At 46.7% G+C, this 18,162-nt stretch overlaps 2 protein-coding genes across 6 annotated transcripts in view; one reads left to right on the top strand and one right to left on the bottom strand.

Annotated features, from left to right (window-relative positions):
- Positions 1–7,239, top strand: part of abi1a (abl-interactor 1a) — a 40,572-nt gene extending 33,333 nt beyond the window's left edge. For 2 of the 5 annotated variants that reach the window (XM_079754914.1, XM_079754912.1), the window contains 4 exons: positions 1,662–2,021; positions 3,678–3,764; positions 4,680–4,865; positions 6,615–7,239. In XM_079754914.1, coding sequence (XP_079611040.1) covers positions 1,662–2,021; positions 3,678–3,764; positions 4,680–4,865; positions 6,615–6,790 — 809 coding nt within the window. In that variant the 3' untranslated portion in view covers positions 6,791–7,239. The remainder of the gene's footprint in view (positions 1–1,661; positions 2,022–3,677; positions 3,765–4,679; positions 4,866–6,614) is intronic. The other 3 variants (XM_079754916.1, XM_079754915.1, XM_079754913.1) reach the window with 2 other exon arrangements.
- Positions 7,240–8,872: 1,633 nt separating this feature from the next.
- Positions 8,873–18,162, bottom strand: pdss1 (prenyl (decaprenyl) diphosphate synthase, subunit 1). Its single transcript, XM_079754917.1, has 11 exons — positions 18,010–18,162; positions 17,249–17,295; positions 16,998–17,130; positions 16,463–16,593; positions 15,463–15,607; positions 14,625–14,736; positions 13,571–13,680; positions 13,383–13,463; positions 12,445–12,558; positions 11,765–11,845; positions 8,873–9,972 (listed from the first exon to the last, which is right to left on the bottom strand). The coding sequence occupies exons 1-11, from the start codon at positions 18,142–18,144 to the stop codon at positions 9,832–9,834; spliced, it is 1,230 nt and encodes a 409-aa protein (XP_079611043.1). The 5' UTR covers positions 18,145–18,162; the 3' UTR covers positions 8,873–9,831.

Genomic DNA, 18,162 nt, shown 5'->3' with positions numbered 1-18,162 from the left:
ATACTTGACTAAACTTAATGAGTTTATTTAGCCTAATTAAAGCGTTGATCCAATACTGCAGGCATGGCTGTAAATACGCAGAAGAAAAAGCATGCAGTTGTTCTGATAACATCTGGAATCTGAACGTTCCCAAAGGAGCTTCAAGAGTCTCAGTTCCCCGTTCCAGATGTGGGATTAAGACTTCTGGTTGGACAGGGTGTCATGGTTCATCTGCATGGGTCTTTTTCACAGAGCAGCCATCTTGGATTCTAAACCCTATCAGGGTTGAATATGGGATTCCTCCTTCAGTTCCATCCACCTGCTAAGGTTCAGAACCAAGAAGGTGGAATAAGATCTGGAGGAAGTTTGTGAGGGCAAAATAGCCTAGTGGTCTGGGTGCCATAAAGGAATGGGTGTCAATCCCCAATTTCTGTAGCCTAACTTAATGCATCCTTGGGCAAGATGTCCCTAACCCCTACCTGCTCCCTATTTACCTGTAGTGAAATTCTTTGTGAATGTGCTTTGCATTAATGCAGCTGCTTAATGAGAAATGGTGTGAATCAGTGTGGGCCACTGCACTGTTGATATCCAGCCAAAAACTCAGAGAGAAACCTGTATCTTGCTAGCTGTTTTCCTCATAAAGCTAGAATCACAATTAGGGATTCTGTACTAGTTATTAATATATTGCATGTCAGTGGTGAGAGGATCTCTGAATTGCTGTTTCATCTTTAATCTGCAGTGTTCACGACCCTCTGTTTATGAGGAGGTTCTTGAAAATGCTACACTTATCTCTTGGAACGTGTGAGGAGTAGAGGTTGATCCCCAGAGACCCTCTGTGGTCATTAGTGCTGCTTGGGCGAGTGGGTTGTTTTTGAAGGCCTGGTTCCTCTAAGGGAAGCTCGTAATCTCCTGGGAGACCTCCGTCCTTCAGGAATGTCAACAGGAAGTTCAGCTCTCTCTTTCATATTGTCCCTCCCTGTTTGTCAGTATCCCTCTTTCTCTCTAGCTGTGTCTCTCTGCGCTTTTGTTAACATCAATCGTAGTGCACACACGAACAGTCTTGTGGTGCTGCTTGATTTTCCTCCAAAGTTGTAGGCTACATTGAGTGCAGCTGCACTCCATGTTTGTTGTCTTAAATGTCTCTGAACTACATAATGAACGGAAGTCCTGAATACCACCGTACTCCATGTTTGTAGTGCAGAGTCAGAATCATGGGCCGTCCATCAGCCAGTAGCCAGCAGTACTACGGTTCTCTACTCTTCTTCTCCTCTTTCTTTCTGATCCTTCGTTGTATTCTCCTGTCATTTGCTAATTGCTCCATTCCTATGTTACTCTAACCAGGTTGCTTCTCTCTCTCATATTGCTGAATCAGATCAATGTTCCAGTCATCAATAACATAGAATTATTGCTTTATATTTATGTGCTTGTCGCTCATTCTCCTCTCTGTCTCTCTCTCTCACTCTCTCTCTCTCTCTCTCTCTCTCTCTCTCTCTCTCTCTCACTCTTTTCCCTCCTTTGCCATCTAAACCCTGCTCCTTCTTCTCCTCTTCCTGTTGCCCCCTTCCTCCTCCTCCTGTCTCCCCCTTCCTCCACCTTCTGGCCTCCCCTCCGTCCTGTCTCCCTGTTCCTCCTGCTCCTCCTCTTCCTCCTCCTCTTCTTCCTTTCTTTGCGGGCCCCTGCAGCCGTGATTCCTGGGCCAGGCCTGGGCCCCGTCCCAATGTCTCAGTTCGGGACCATCTCGCGGCAGATCTCGCGCCACAACTCCTCCACCTCCTCTTCCGTCTCCATGGTTTCGGCCACGGGAACCTACCGCCGCGCGCCCTCCACCACCTCCCAGTTCTCCCTGCAGCAGCAGCAGCAGCAGCAGCAGCTCCAGCAACAGCAGCTCCAGCAGCAACAGCTACAACAGCAGCAGCAGCTACAGCAGCAGCAGCAGCTACAGATTCAACAGCAGCAGCTACAGCTGCAGCAGATGGCGCAGATGCAGCAACAGCAAATGCCACACATTAACGGAGGCACCCCTGGTTATGGGCTGAACTCAAGTAAGACCCCCCCACTCGCCATTTTGCCGTGGCCATCTTTAGTTTGTTAGCTGTGTTGTGTTGGCTAACTGGTTACCCTCGAGTTTGCAAGCTAGTCGTGTTGGCTAACCGGTTGTCATAGATACAGGTTTAAACTGTGTTACGACAAACCCGTATCTAAGTGCAACGCTAAAAATGTTTTAAAGCCAACTGCCGGGACAACCCCTGTTGAACACGGGTTACTGCAATCAACAGTTCTGTGTTGTTATTTGCCACCCAATGATAAAACAGCGATGTCCCTGTGGTTTATACTGGCGATTAGTTTGTCTTTGTTAGTTTCTTTTTGAAACAGGCAAATCCAACACAGTTAACTCCTCAAAGCCATAAGACCTTGACTTAAAAGGTCATCTGTGCTGTGTCAGGCCCAAGTCAGCTGGCCCCGATGGTCTGGGGCTTGGGTTTCAAGGAGGAAGTATCGACTCCCCTGCTCCCTCTCAAAGAGCAGCTCATGGTTTCTCCTTTATCTAGTCCCGGGATGTCTTCAGTATTGACAAACCCATGCCCTTGGATTCTCCTGTAGATAGCACCCAGACGATCAGCGGTCAATACGCTCTGGCATTTGAAAAACCAGCTCGCTGACTTCACCGTGGCACAGTACACACTCATAATCATGTTCAAGAAAGGAGTGTTATCCACGGCAAAACGGTTTAACTCGTCCTTTTAAGTCTGGACTTTGTACACTGAGCACTTGCCAGGCACGATGGCTATTTGAACAGTTGTTTTATCACAAGGTCAGTCTCAAAGGGCTTCAACGGCACCATTTATACGACAGCCCTGAGCTATAAGAACTCTAGGAAGAGTAAAAACTAATTATCAAGGAAGAAACCTTGAGAAGGACCACAGACCTGTGCTCCCCTCTGCCAGTGTTGGGCAGGGACTACTTCTCTAAAAGGTAAAGCTTAACCTGGTCTCAAACTAGGACACTTTGAGGAAGTTTAACTTTACTGTAGGCCTAATACACTGTGCCAAGTCCAGTTTTTCACACCGGAATTTAAAAGTTAGATTGATGGTCTCTTGGCATTTGAAAAACCTGACCGATCAAGCACTTTGTTAGTTTGTAAAGAACACAGTTTTGCAAGACCGTAAGGGGAGTTCAAAAGTCCTCTTAAAGCTAAAGTTGAGAGTTGTGAAGAAAAGTCGCAATGAAGAGCTGTAGAAACGCTGTAGAAACGTTGTTGAAACAGCTCCCTCTGGTGGCCAGGGCCAGCCATCCATTTACCTTCAGATTGACCTGAGGCTGAGAAGTGCATAGCCGCTATCGGTCTGATCTCTGCCCAGGGCTGTGGCCTATGGTGCGTCACATGCAACCCCCCTGATCTGTTCACTCACGTGCACTATGTCACACTGTCCGGGCTGTGCCACAAATCCACAAACTCACACAGATGAGACCACGAACACAGATGATATTATCTGCTTGTGAGTGGTGTGCACACCTCTTTATAACTGTGCTCATCTTTAATTTCTCTGTAATTGATCCACTTTCTCTTTTTTGTTCTTCCCTTTTTCTTAATTATATCTATCTCTCTCTTCATCTCTCTTCAATACATCGTGGTCTCTCTCTCTTCAATACATCGTGATTCCTCTCTCTCTCTTCTCTGTCTGTGTGCGATGCCTCAGTGTCTATCGCCCCTCCTCCGCCTCCCATGCCACAGCTGACACCTCAGATTCCACTCACTGGCTTTGTGGCCAGGATGCAGGAGAGCAGTAAGTCACGCCCCCTTCACCTGTACCTCACCTGTCCTCACCTGTAGCGCTCTTCCCCCTGCATGCAAAGTGGTCCTCCCTTCTTCCTCTCCGCCGCTGTGTAGATAGTTGGTCCCGATCTAAAGAAGTCGAAGTCGAGTTTCAACGTAGCTTCACTGTTTTTATTCAGTTCCATGTATTGTTTGTGACCCCTCAAGTGGTTTTAATGTGTGATGAAAGTCCTTCTGTCCTTCAGTATTCCAACTGATTGACTAGAAAGGCATCTTAGAGTGTTTTGTATTGAGGCAAGGTTTTCCCAGATTGGCCACATGAGGATGGAAGGGATTGGGCAAGCTGCCGCCCTCTGCTGGTCAGGATTGTAATATCACTCGGGTATCACTTTCTATTGGTTGGAAAAGTTGCATTAATTTAGTGCAGTTTTCCCACAGCATTATATATATTTTTAATTATAATGCATTAACAAAGTACAAAACTCTCGTAAGGTAAGGAAACATACTTCCACCAGGTACAAAGAATAAAGATAAGAAGAATGGAATCGTAGATGGCACTTAAACGACCAAACACCAATATTGTGGAGTTGCTACGGATGCTTTGATGCTAAAGCATATCAGTAACTTTAAGCGATATGAGAAAAAAAAAATATATATATTTTGTGTGGGTGTGTGTGCATGTGTGTATATTCTGAGCCGCATGAGTCACCTGGGCCTTTTGCATGTCCCTTTACCAATAATAGTATGCTTCTGATATATGCATGATCCCAACAACTTGCATGGCATGACTGCCCGACCAAGCACCTCCTGGTGGAAGGGGTCAACCCAATCACTGCCATACCCCAGATCCCTCCGCCTCCCCCTCGCCTCCGACCCGTACGTCGTTCACTGCGGACCCTCACTGTCCTCACTGTCTTCGTTCCAGTCGCGGATTCGCCCACCCCCCCGCCTCCGCCGCCGCCCGACAGCATGGCGATGTTCGACGACTCGCCCCCGCCGCCTCCCCCTCCCCCCGTGGACTACGAGGAGGAGGAGGCGGCGGTGGTCCACTACAGCGACCCCTACGCCGACGGGGACCCCAACTGGGCCCCCAAGAACTACATCGAGAAAGGTGGGGGTTAACTGACAGGCTGACTCACTGAGTCACTGACAGACTGACTCACTGACAGACTGACTCACTGACCACCTGACAGACTGACTCACTGACCACCTGACAGACTGACTCCCTGACAGACTGACTCCCTGACAGACTGACTCCCTGACAGACTGAGTCACTGACTCACTGACCACCTGACAGACTGACTCACTGACTCACTGACCACCTGACAGACTGACTCACTGACTCACTGACCACCTGACAGACTGACTCACTGACCACCTGACAGACTGACTCACTGACTCACTGACCACCTGACTCACTGACTCACTGACCACCTGACAGACTGACTCACTGACTCACTGACCACCTGACAGACTGACTCACTGACAGACTGACTCACTGACCACCTGACAGACTGACTCACTGACCACCTGACAGACTGACTCCCTGACAGACTGACTCCCTGACAGACTGACTCCCTGACAGACTGAGTCACTGACTCACTGACCACCTGACAGACTGACTCACTGACTCACTGACCACCTGACAGACTGACTCACTGACCACCTGACAGACTGACTCACTGACCACCTGACAGACTGACTCACTGACTCACTGACCACCTGACTCACTGACCACCTGACAGACTGACTCACTGACCACCTGACAGACTGACTCACTGACCACCTGACAGACTGACTCACTGACTCACTGACAGACTGACTCACTGACTCACTGACAGACTGACTACCTGACAGACTGACTCACTGACCACCTGACTCACTGACTCACTGACCACCTGACAGACTGACTCACTGACCACCTGACAGACTGACTCACTGACCACCTGACAGACTGACTCACTGACTCACTGACCACCTGACAGACTGACTCACTGACCACCTGACAGACTGACTCACTGACTCACTGACAGACTGACTCACTGACTCACTGACAGACTGACTACCTGACAGACTGACTCACTGATTGATGGACTGACTACCTGACAGACTGACTCACTGACTACCTGACAGACTGACTCACTGACTACCTGACAGACTGACTCACTGACCACCTGACAGACTGACTCACTGACTCACTGACAGACTGACTACCTGACAGACTGACTCACTGATTGATGGACTGACTACCTGACAGACTGACTCACTGACTACCTGACAGACTGACTCACTGACTACCTGACAGACTGACTCACTGACCACCTGACAGACTGACTCACTGACCACCTGACAGACTGACTCACTGACTCACTGACAGACTGACTCACTGACTCACTGACAGACTGACTCACTGACTACCTGACAGACTGACTCACTGATTGATGGACTGACTACCTGACAGACTGACTCACTGACTACCGGATGGGCTCGTTAACGCAATAACACAAAAAAGAACTAAACCAAAAAAGGTAGAGACTAACTGACTGACTACCTGATTTACTCAAAAGTTATCTCACTCACTAAATAACTGACGAGTAAACGGACTGACTCATTAACTCAATAAAAAAGACTGACTCATTAACTCAATAACTGAGACAAATACATTGAAAAGGTGGAGACGAAAACAAAGTTCCACTTTGTATAGAACATTAAAAAATGATTCTGCTGTTGGCGTGTTCTAGTGCGTCCTATTGGTGTGCTTTGAATACCTTTACAAATCCCGATTTACATCTTCTACCACACCAGTTCTATTCATTTAGTCCTACCTCCTGGTCTATAACCGGATGATTCCCCTCCCCAGTGGTGGCCATCTACGACTACTCCAAGGACAAGGATGACGAGCTGTCCTTCATGGAGGGCGCCATCATCTACATCATCAAGAAGAACGACGATGGCTGGTACGAGGGTGTGTCCGGCAGCGTCACCGGCCTCTTCCCCGGGAATTACGTGGAGTCCATCATGCACTACGCCGACTGAGCTAGCCGCGCTAGCTAAAAGACGCCACCTTGTGACGCAAGCTTGCCACTGACAGTCAGCGATGTTAGCTAGTTGACGCCAGTTAGCCGAGGCCAGTTAGAGACGCTAGCTAGCCGAGGCCAGTTTGCGACGCTAGCTAGCCGAGGCCAGTTTGCGACGCTAGCTAGCCAAGGCTAGTAAGCGACGCTAGCTAGCCGAGGCCAGTTAGCAATGCTAGCTTGTCAACTTCAGTTAGCGATGCTAGCAGGGCCAATGCGTGGTGGCGGCGTATTTATTGATACCGCGATCCTGGTCTAAACTCTGAGAGACCACTGCCGCCAGGTCAAACCCCAACCGCCCCCCATCCTAACGTATACGTAGGCACAACGTTTAACTGCTTTTCTTTTTGATATCACAATGTTATTGCCCCCTTAACAAATATGTTTGCAAATAAATAAATAAAAAATGTTTATCGATATAGTTTATTTTGCGGTTTGCATACCGGGGAGGGGAGAGGAGGGATTTGTTGGAACGTATAAACAGGGAAAGATTGCAAAGTCTTGGAACTGTACGATGGATCGGATACTCTAGTTCAGTCTCTGGAGGTCTGGGAATACCAAGACCGATCGTTGAAACCAAGCTCCAGAACAGCAGACTTTTACGACACTTCTTAAATGTACTACAGATTCCTGACGGCTACTTGGATGATGAACTTGGGTCATGTTTCCCGCCATTATGGGATTTATTGGTCGGTCCAGTAAGCCAAGTCAACATATGGGTAAAGCGAGCTCAGACACGTTTTTTTAATTTTAATTAAGGGCTGTGAATAAAAGATTAACAAAAAAAGATAACATATTGACTTGAAAAGGCGAGCCGACGGATTTACATACGCTTATTTATGTATGCAAATCATACAGAATGGCTGTGACTCAGGGTTGTGTCGAATGCGGCAAAACTCTGAATGCGCTCTTAATTTAGTAGTTCTCTAATTGTAAATACAGAAGGGGTTTCTGTATGTAATGGTTAATTCACTGCCTGCCCATCAACGATGGCTGTCTTGGATTATGCTAATCTAAACAACCACAATACTAATCTCAATACCAACCAATAAATCTTGTCTAGGTATGTATGGACAATTATATATCCTGAAGGCAAATTACACAAGAAATTCACATTATGGTGTGAAAGCATGCAATATAGAATTTATGAAATGTATTACCGTTTATGTTGTCAATATATACAAATTGATTTGTTTTTATTGCATTGTTTAATTTGTTGTACTGTCCAAATCACTGAATGATTTAGAATTTTTAATAAGAACTTTTTCAGGGCTCCGGTTTTTAAAATGCTGATTTTCGTTTGGTTCAGAATTTGAACATTTCAGTTTCACATCTTGATTATGGCTTTCAATTTCAGACGCATTGTTTATAACTTTTTACTTCTATAAAATATGTGGAGCAGTCAAAATGTCATGGCCTATTGAACAATGTCTCCGGGGAAAAACTAGGCGTTTCCTGTCTTCCCCGGGTTTCGTTTCAGTTTGAGATGACTTGCCAATCACTGCCAGCCCTCGCCTAGCAAAAAAAGGAAATCTGAATCGGTGATTATGAGGAAAGGGTTGTGAGTGATTGAATTGATCTTTCAGCTTTGAATTGTCAAGATATAGATTATTCTAGTGTATGATTAACGCATCACCCTTTACCTCACCAGAGGGTGCAACATAATGGCCTGATTGGGTGATTTCTCCCATGATGCCTTGCATTTCCCCAGATCCTTAATCTGACCTGAACCCCCCCAAAAAAACGATCTTAATACCCTACCATTTGCAATGCATCATGGGAAATAAACTACAGAAAAAAACGTGGTTGCAAACATTGAGCATCTTTTTGTTTCCATGGGGAATGCATTAAAAGTTTGGTCTAATTTGAAACGAGGATGTACACAGAAGTTCAGATTCATGGCTAGAAAACTTAATGGGTCCAACATCTCTGCCCCTACATTGTATATATAATGTGTTCATTGAAAACTTAATGTACAGTCTTTTATAATAAACCATTATATGTACAATATGCCCTGCTGTGGTCCCTGGCCATCCCAAAGAAACGGAGACTGGAATTTTAAAAAGCATGTCTCTTTAATGAGAGTACACGGTCATTGGTGGATGTTAAGGCCTTAGCTGTTAAAGAGCACTTCTTTATACAGAAACACTGGCATTCTCACAACAGTTTGGATATACACATAAGTTCACACAAATGTCAGCCTATAACGGTGAGGACGGTGGAAAAACTCCAGGTTAAGTCAAAGTCTTCCCATTGGGCTTGATTGTTTTCACTTTCTACCCTTATGCATTTGCACTATTTAGCCAATCTAGAGGGTTTTGGGGAAATTCCGGTATGGATATTTGAATAACTTCTGTACCTGGAGTGTGTTGACCATCACGTAAACACACGACAATGGCACCCTTCCAACGCTTGTGGAATCGATTCAGACAGACTACGCCCCGAGCCGTGACTAGCACTAGCCGTGTTTAATAGAGTGACAAGATAGGTAGTTGCAGTACGCAATACACACCGAAACGTGACGTCAGAGTTTAGTGTTGTTCAGTGCGGTGGACTCGGATTCGCTCAAATTGGTTAATTCCGCTGCATCTAAAAGACTCAAATTCGTAATATTTGGGATTCTCCAATTCTTCAACTGTAACACACAGGAGTGTAAACCACTTATTTTAATAAATATATTTATATTATCATATAGGACTTTTGGCATACTGTTCGATTTGTTTGGGCGGAGACAGTTAAGACAGCAAAGTTAAACGACAGACCCCCACTCTGCGTTTCTTTCAGTTAATTCCTGGCACTCCCTGCCATGATGTCATCACTGCGGCACTCCGGGATTGGTCAGTTCAGAGTAGCACCGACGCCACGACAAGGAGTCCGGCGAACAACAGTTGCCCCAACAGGGGCCTGGGCTTGGCTTGAGTTGAGTTGAGTTGTCCTATCAGCAGCTGCCTGAAGGGGGCGGGGCCAGGGAGGGGTCGTCCGGGGACCAGAGGTCACCCGGGGTCACTTGTCCCGGGTCAGCACCATCTCGGTGAGCCTGATGAGGGCGTCGCGCTCCGGAGAGGGGCGGAGCCTGCTCACCTGGCGGACGGCCTCGTCGCAGTAGTGCCTCGCCAGATAGCTGGTCTGCTCCACGCCATCGCTCTGTAAACATAATACGCAGTGACTGGTTGCTGTTGTCCATCGCTCTGTAACATAATACACAGTGACGCAGTGACTGGCTGGTTAGCCGGTGCTGTCCATCGCTCTGTAATATAATCAAAGGTTCAAACAGTGCAAACAGGAATTCTTGTGCAGGGCTTCCCAAGTCAATTACAGTATTAATACAAAGAGAGAGATCGAGAGAGAGAGAGAGCAGCACAATAAATAGTAATAAAAAAATATAAAAAGTTTTAAAAAATTGTTAAGGCTGTCTGGGAGGGTGGCATCTCGGGTGTCTGGGGTCGTCATGCTAGTCCTGTAATTTGTAGCTGCCTGGATTCCCTTCCACATGCTGCGCGTGTTGTTCAGGTAGAGGGATACCGGGCTCTCTTATATTCCTCTCCTGGAATTGATCTCCTGACTTGAAGGCCTCCCGTCTAATTCTGATGTTTCGTTTTATGTCCCCATTAAACCAAGGTTTTTGGTTAGGGAACACACGCACAGATCTTGGGGGGGCACATATAGACGTGCCCCAGCTGATGTAGTCGCTCACAGTCTCCGTGTAGTCGTGGATGTTGTCTGTGGCATCTCCGAAGATGTTCCAGTCTGTGGCCTGCAGGCTCACCTGTCAGTCCAGGTGTTAACAGTTTTAATTGTGACTGGTCTCGCCTTGAGCCTTTTTATGTATGCAGGCCTTAGTATTATTGCTAGGTGGTCAGATTTGCAGAAATGTGGTAAAGGTGCAGCGAAAAAAATGCATTTTTAATGTTGCTATAGCATTGATCCAGTGTTTTGTTTCCTCTGATGGGGAAAGTCAGTTTCGGAATATATTTCCGGAGGTTACAGTGGTTGAAGTCTCCCAGAATGATGACAGCAGCATCAGGGTAAGAGTTGTCATGCTCACTGATCGAGCCGTGCAGTTCTTTAAGTGCAGCCTCCTCCTTGGCAGGGGGGGGGGGGGGGGGGGGGATGTACACAGCGCACACAATTATGCATTGCGGTTCTCTGGGTAAATAAAAACGGCCTTAGCCTTACCGTCAGATATTCCACGTTTCCGAACAGGATTTGGAAATAATCCTGCAGTCCGTGCACCAGGATTGTTTGAGATAGATGGCCGTCCCACCTCCCCGGGTTTTACCGCTATCCCTAGCGCTCCGGTCCCCCCTGAGGACCGTATATCCGTCCAGTGTCACGGCCTCGTCAGGTGACTTTTCCCCCAGCCATGTCTCGCAGAAACACAACAAGGTGCAATCCTGGATGTCCTTCTGCGTGGATATCCTTACATGAAGCTCATCCATTTTGTTTTCCAAAGACTGGACGTTCGGGGAACAGTATGATCGGGAGAGTAAGCCTCCCTCAGCTGGCCAAACGCCGAGCCTTCACTGCACTCCTCCCCGTCTACCGCGTCTCCGCTTTGGGCCGTTGTGAGTAGGAGAGCTGCCTACCGGTGGTTGGCATGGCGATGCGATGAGCAGCTCCGGGTAATCGCTCAACGTACTCGGGTCGAACAGGCCAGAACTACTGCGCTCACTCAGTATCAGTAATTTCGCCCGGTCGTATGTGATGTTTAGGAACTGTTTGGTTGCCATAGTCGGCACTAAAAAGCGTGTAAAACATAAAAGACGCAACTTGACTATGAGGAGCTCCGTGATGTCGCACTCAGGGGTGCGCCATCTTGGATACCAATACACAGGGACGCAGTGACTGGCTGGTTAGCTGGTGCTGTCCATGCCATCGCTCTGTAATATAATATATAAAGTATATATGCAGGTTCTCTGCAGGGGAAGGGTCTCACCTCGAGGACGTACTGCCAGGCCCGTTCCACGTCTCCGTGGGAGGAGAAGCGCCTCATGATCATAGAGTGGAGCTCAGGGAACTGGAACAGACAGTCAGATCGTGTGGTAAGGCTTGGAGACCGTCAGGGCTACAAACATGGAGTGCGGCATCACTCACTCGAGACTAGAGATATGGAATACTATCAAGCAGGACTAGCAGACACACGTAGCTAATTGGACGCTTCCTGTCAGAATATTGTAGGTTTTATTGTAGTTAAAGGTGACGTTATACCACCAGGTGTGAGTGTCATTAGCTGTCATCTGTTGGCAGATTTTCTAACAGATGTGGAAAATCTGCCTCTTCTGACATCACAAGTGGGCGTGTCCACCTAGATGTGTGCTGATAGATCAGTCGTCCGGCCTACCCAGTCGACTGTAGCAAACGTTGCTCATCTATCCGTCATACATTAAGGAGGACACGCCCACTTGTAATGTCAGAAGAGGCCGATTTTCAAAACGGCTTGTAACGGCTAATCACCCTCAAACCCGGTAGTAATATGTCACCTTAAATTATATGTTACATATTTTTTTAACAGTGAGTCGTGTAAGGTCTCCTGTTGTGACGTGGTCCTAAATCAGGCCGCCATCCTACATCAGCCGGGTGGCGGTGGCGTGTGAAGGCGTGCGCCCGGCGCCTCACCTGTTGGCAGGCGAAGAGCACGGGGCCCGTGGCGAGGCCTAGCTTGAGGTCGGCCGCCGACGGCTTCCCCAGGTGAGCGGCGCACGCCGTGAAGTCCAGCACATCGTCCACCAGCTGGGGGGGGGGGGGGGGGGGAGAGAAGAGGAGAGAGAGAGAGAGAGAGAGAGAGAGAGAGAGAGAGAGAGAGAGAGAGAGAGAGAGAGAGAGAGAGAGAGAGAGAGAGAGAGAGAGAGAGAGAGAGAGAGAGAGAGAGAGAGAGAGAGAGAGAGAGAGAGAGAGAGAGATCTGGCTTAGATTCTGTTTGCGATCTTATCCATCTTTTCTCCTAGCCTGGGTAATGTACATTGAGAAGAGGTCTGGGAACCACACATTCATTTTCTCGTATTTGAGGCGTGGTTTACGATTGCCCGGAGCCATTTATTGGGCGCTACGAATCTCTATCATATGAGTCTGTACGTAGCTCATAGCCAACCGTATCAATTATACCAGATGACGTATGTAGAGCGACAGAAATTCGATGAGGAAGAAGACGATGGGTGTGTCGCAAAGACGTTGTCATCGTCTTGCCATCCCTCCCCGTTCTGTGATTGGTTCCCTATCTCTATGAAATCGCGCGCAAGGCAGCATGGGTATAGCCAGGCTACTTTTCTCCTGTCCCTTTCCTAAACTATCTCACCCATTAGAAATGTGACTAACCAATTCGAGAACAAAAAAATAATAATCCCAATACTTAATATTTAGATCACATTGTTCCATTTTACATCCCAGTACAATCAAAGCATTTAAAAAACACCACAAAACTGAAAGTAAGAACACCATTACAAATCAATAATAACAATAAGAATCAACAGTTATTAACATTAGCGTAATTTTATCCAATGTTTTTAATAAAAAAAAATAAAAAAAAAACAAACACGAAGCGAGAGGTCAGCACGCACCTGGAACGCGATGCCCACGTTCTTGCCGTACTGGAACGCTATCTCATGCACTTCCGGGTCAGAGTTCACCAGGATGGACACCTTTTAATAACAGAGAGACAGACAGACAGACAGAGGGAGGACGGTGAGCAGGGCGTGTCGCGGGGAGCCGGCCCCAGTGGGGGAAGGTGCGTACTGAACGTACATACTGCTCGACAGCTGTTGGCGATGAGGCTGGCCGTCTTCTTGAAGGTCTTGTCCAGGTAGTGCTTGAAGCGCTCGTTCTCGTTCTCCTTGGAGCCCATCTGCATGAACTCCCCTGGGGAGGGAAGAATGACCGCCGGGTGAGACGGAAAAGAGTAAAGCCGCTTTCACGCCGCCGCGCGGCAACTCGCTGCCTCCATTCATTTCAATGAGGGAAGGGCGGCAGAGGGGAGGCGGTTACAAAAGCGGCTGTAGACCAGGAAGTGGTTGCCGCCCACGTGAACGCGCACAGATTTTGCCCTACCGCTCAGCTTTCGCCGTGTTGAAACTTTTGGCGGCAGCAGCAGCAGCCGCTTTTAAAGACGCCTGGCCCTTTCACACCGTCGTTTATCAGGGCGGTTGCCGCGCGGCGGTGTGCAAGCAGCTTAATGCTTTCTCTGTGGCTTTTATTTTGAAGAGTAAACGTGTGGTAGTCGTGATTGGGTAACGGTGTATCTGTTGTGGAAATTAGGCAATCAGGCACTTCCAGCAAATGTTGCAGTGAGTTCAACTACATTAAACCACCGTCTATCTACCCTCCAGAATTCCCTCCCTCTGGCCATCCGAAGATACACTCCTTTCATTCAAGTCAACTTAAATCCCATATTTTCAGGACCACCTACAACATCTGACAAATAATCCTCCGCCGTCTTCCACCCTCTCTCTTAATGTGTGGTCTATTGTTGTAGTGTTGTTTATTTGCCTTTTGTTTGTTTGTCTGTACTGTCTGTATTCCTTTTAGTAAAGCGTCTTTGAGTAATAAGAAAAGTGCTGTAAAAAAAAAAGATCATCTCATTGCAATCATTAAGAGATTATTTACTACAATAATAATATCAATATCTTTTGTGTTTTGTATTTTTCTGGGGCATCAAACACATGCAACTGCTTTCATCACTGGCTGTCATTAGTGGGGTCTTTCTCAATGGCTAGAGCTTGGCTTGACACAGACATGGTCAGGGGAGGAGGAGGAGGAGGAATGGCTGCAGGCGGGCTCAGTGTCCCCAGGGGAAGGGGACGTACCTCTCACCAGGTCCTCTATGACCTGCGACAGCACCGACAGCACCGTCGTGTTCCCGATGCGAGCCAGCGCCATGGAGGCCGCCGATAGGATGAAGTCTCCCGCCAGGATGGCCTGCGGAAAAGGAGGAGGAACGAGAAGCTCACAGCACCGCCCGCTCATCCGTCTGGACGGTCGCACAGTTAGGGGGGGGGGGGGGGGGGGGGGGGGGGGGGGGGGGTGCCGAGTTCGATTCCCCGACGTCCGCAGACCACCTTGATCAAGATGCTTCCTGACCCTTTAAAACCCGTCTCGGTAGCCACTTTGGATTTGGACACTTTGAAAACCCGTCTCTTGCTGTTAGCCACTTTGGACTTAAGTGATAAATTACTAAATATGATACACTAGTTCATTGGTTCTCAAAGTGAGAATTTTTTTTTTTTTTTTAATTATATCAATATCAATTTAAACAAAATTAAATAAATATAAAGCGAAAAGTCGGCTCTCGCTAGCTTTCAATTTAATCCTTTTACATTTGTTAGTTGTAATCCGACTGTTCATTACTTTGTTTCAGTTTCGTGATTTAGACCTCACTCCCAGGGGTCCACGGTGCAATGTTGTTTTTCACCACTGGGATGCTGATGGCGTTTCCCGCCTGATTCTTTTTCCTTTGGCGGCCCTCAGTCAAATTCTGGGTTCCTAAATTGGCCCTCAGCTGTCAAAACTTTGAGAACCCCTGCACTTTTCGTCAGTGAAACCTTGACACTGAACGACTTTCAGCTTGTTAGTTGTTCGACGGTGTGTTTTAAACGTCCCAGTTCAAAACGTCCCACTTCCCGGGGCTGGGTTGGGACGGCGTACCTTGCGCTCGCCCCACATGTCGTTGATGGTGCTCTTGCCACGGCGCTGGTCCGACCCGTCGATGACATCGTCGTGCACCAGGCTGGCCGTGTGGATCATCTCCGAGATCATGGCCACCGAACGCTGGCCCGGCAGCAAGTCAGTGCTGGGTCAAAGGTCAATAGGTCAGGGAGCCAATTAACCCGGGGGTAGCGTCACACAATATGTTATATAATAATGATAATATTCATAATAACAATCAATTATTATCATCATTAGGGTATATACAATGGAAGTACTGTTATTCAAGAGACTCAGCTTTCACATCTATATTTTAAAATATATATTCTATATTTTATAAACAGCCATACAGGATGTCAAACAGGAAGCGAAAAGGGAAAATTTTAATACCTCTATAATAAGTACCACTTTTTAAAGTATAATGATGACAATAATGTCAAACTGCTTTAAATATTTTCATAGTTTCTCCAACTTTGATCATGTTCTCAGCCTCCCTTGTTACTCACTTTGGTCAAAGGCATTTGCTAAATGTAATGCAATATAATATTGTGTCACTAATTTTGTAGGTAAAGTGCAGTGTAGGTAAAGGACTCCCGCAAAGGGTTAGCTCTAAAAAACGTCTTATGCCATTTATGTCTTTTGATCTGCTCACCCGCTCATATTTGATCACAAATAAGGAGTAGACTAGTTAGCTAACTTAACGTTTTTTTTTTAATTGTCATCCATCTTTTTAACTAGGTTGAATGAGTCCTCTAATGTTGGCCTGTGAAGCCCTTTGAGACTAATTGTGCGTACGACCCGCAAATATAGTTTAAACGACCAGAAGTTCCATTTGAGTATAATATACTTTTCAGAGATGCAGTGCGTGATCACATCGTCATTGTATTACTACCGTGTCAGCTTAAAGTCCCCGTTATAATTAAGGGTTATGCAAATACTAACACAAATTCAGTCTGGTAAATCGCCCCTTAATTCAGGCGCATGCGGTCTGACGTCTCACCCCTTGCTGTTGCTGTGGATGTTGAGGGCTCGAGCCATCAGCACCACTATCATGGGCCGGAAGGCTTTCCCTTGACCGTCGAAGTAGTAGTCACACAGAGACCTGAGCTCCGCCCCGGACACATACAGCTCCTGACAGGCAAAGACACTTATACACCCACCACCTTATGATAGCATCTTACCTTTCACTCATTCACCACCTTATGACAGTATCTTACCTTTCACTCATTCACAATCTTATGACAGCATCTTACCTTTCACTTATTCACCACTTTATGACAGTATCTTACTTTCACTCATTCACCACGCTATGACAGTGTCTTACCATTCACTCATTCACTATGTTATGACATTATTTTACTTTTCGTCACTCACTACGTTATGACATTATTTTTCTTTTCACTCATTCACTGCATCATGACACATTATTGTAGTAAGAGTGAACTTCTGTTAAGCTGTGTTGAGGGCTTGGGTGTGGTGATTGAACAGGCTGTCGGGGTTTACTAGAACCCTAAAAACAGGTCACATAGCAATACCTTTTTGATGTCGTCATATAAATGTGCGAGGTCTTTCTGGGCGAGCGAGAAGGGGTCCTTCAGTTTGGTGTCACTGTGGATCTTTTTACAACAGCGCAACTGAGACGCAGGCCACAGCTGCCTCGGTTTGTGCCTGATGAAAAGAAAATTATATGTTTATTATTATGAAGATGATGATGATGATAAAGGCTAACTGGTACAAAGAGTGCACTGTGTCTTTAATGGTTTTGGGCGTGGAGCTGATAACATACCTGGGAAATGTATCCTTAAAGTTCACTGGTTGTGTTGATGGAAGCACCTGTAAACACACACACACACACACACACACACACACACACACACACACACACACACATACACACACAGTCAGCAGTGGTTATTACAACTGTAATGTTAACTTTACAATGTTATAAATATTCTACAACTTGTGAATACGACCTCATAACTTATATATTATGTAACTCGTAAAATATATCCCAAGAGGCTTTTTTTTTCAATGTACCCTCACTTATCCCAAGCAGAAAGACATTCTAACCTCAAGTCAGTAGTGTTTAGATTGGTTAAATGGACTCCAGTCACGACTAATATATTAGGTGTACAATGCACAATGACTAAACAATAAAACAATCTTAAAACAACAATGTAACAATAATATATACCTATCCGTCCTTGCATTAGTGTATATCTACATTATTGTAATGGCCGACAACTAAGGAGGAGGCGGTTATGGCTTAGTGCAGTTGTAATGCAATGTCAAGAGCTTATAATAAACCTCCAAGTGGACCTGAACACTCAATACAGACACGACCCATTCCATACAAAAGCACGTCTCGTCCTGCGTAAAGGCAAGCGTATAAACACCAATCTGTCTCAAGGGACTATCAATGACAACGTTCCATTGACATCCCAACTGACAGTTGCGAAGACACTATGACCTTCTTGCGGGGCGGACAGGCACATGCTATACCGCAGTCCTCCCCTCCCAACTCAGGTCTCCGCGGGGTAACCTTACCTCCTGCTGCGCTCCGCCGGCGATGGGACCCGGCCCCCGGGAAGACAGCGTGGAGAACACCGCATAGTTGAATAACCGTGTCTTGGTGCAGTTTGTTATGCTCCATCTCCAACAGTGCCGCCACGGAACCGCCATGTTTCACACTACACATAA

The sequence above is a fragment of the Pollachius pollachius genome (genome assembly GCF_949987615.1).
Source record: "Pollachius pollachius genome assembly, chromosome: 17".
Classification (NCBI taxonomy): domain Eukaryota; kingdom Metazoa; phylum Chordata; class Actinopteri; order Gadiformes; family Gadidae; genus Pollachius; species Pollachius pollachius.
Note: the sequence above shows the minus strand (reverse complement) of the source record. Positions and strands in the feature narration are given on the sequence as shown.

Coding starts and splice junctions, on each gene's coding strand:
- pdss1 (XM_079754917.1), bottom strand. CDS start 18,144: ATGGCGGTTCCGTGGCGGCACTGTTGGAGATGGAGCATAACAAACTGC. Junction 16,594..16,997: donor TATATGACGACATCAAAAAG/GTATTGCTATGT, acceptor TTTGCCTGTCAG/GAGCTGTATGTGTCCGGGGC. Junction 9,973..11,764: donor CCTGGCAGTACGTCCTCGAG/GTGAGACCCTTC, acceptor TTATGTTTACAG/AGCGATGGCGTGGAGCAGAC.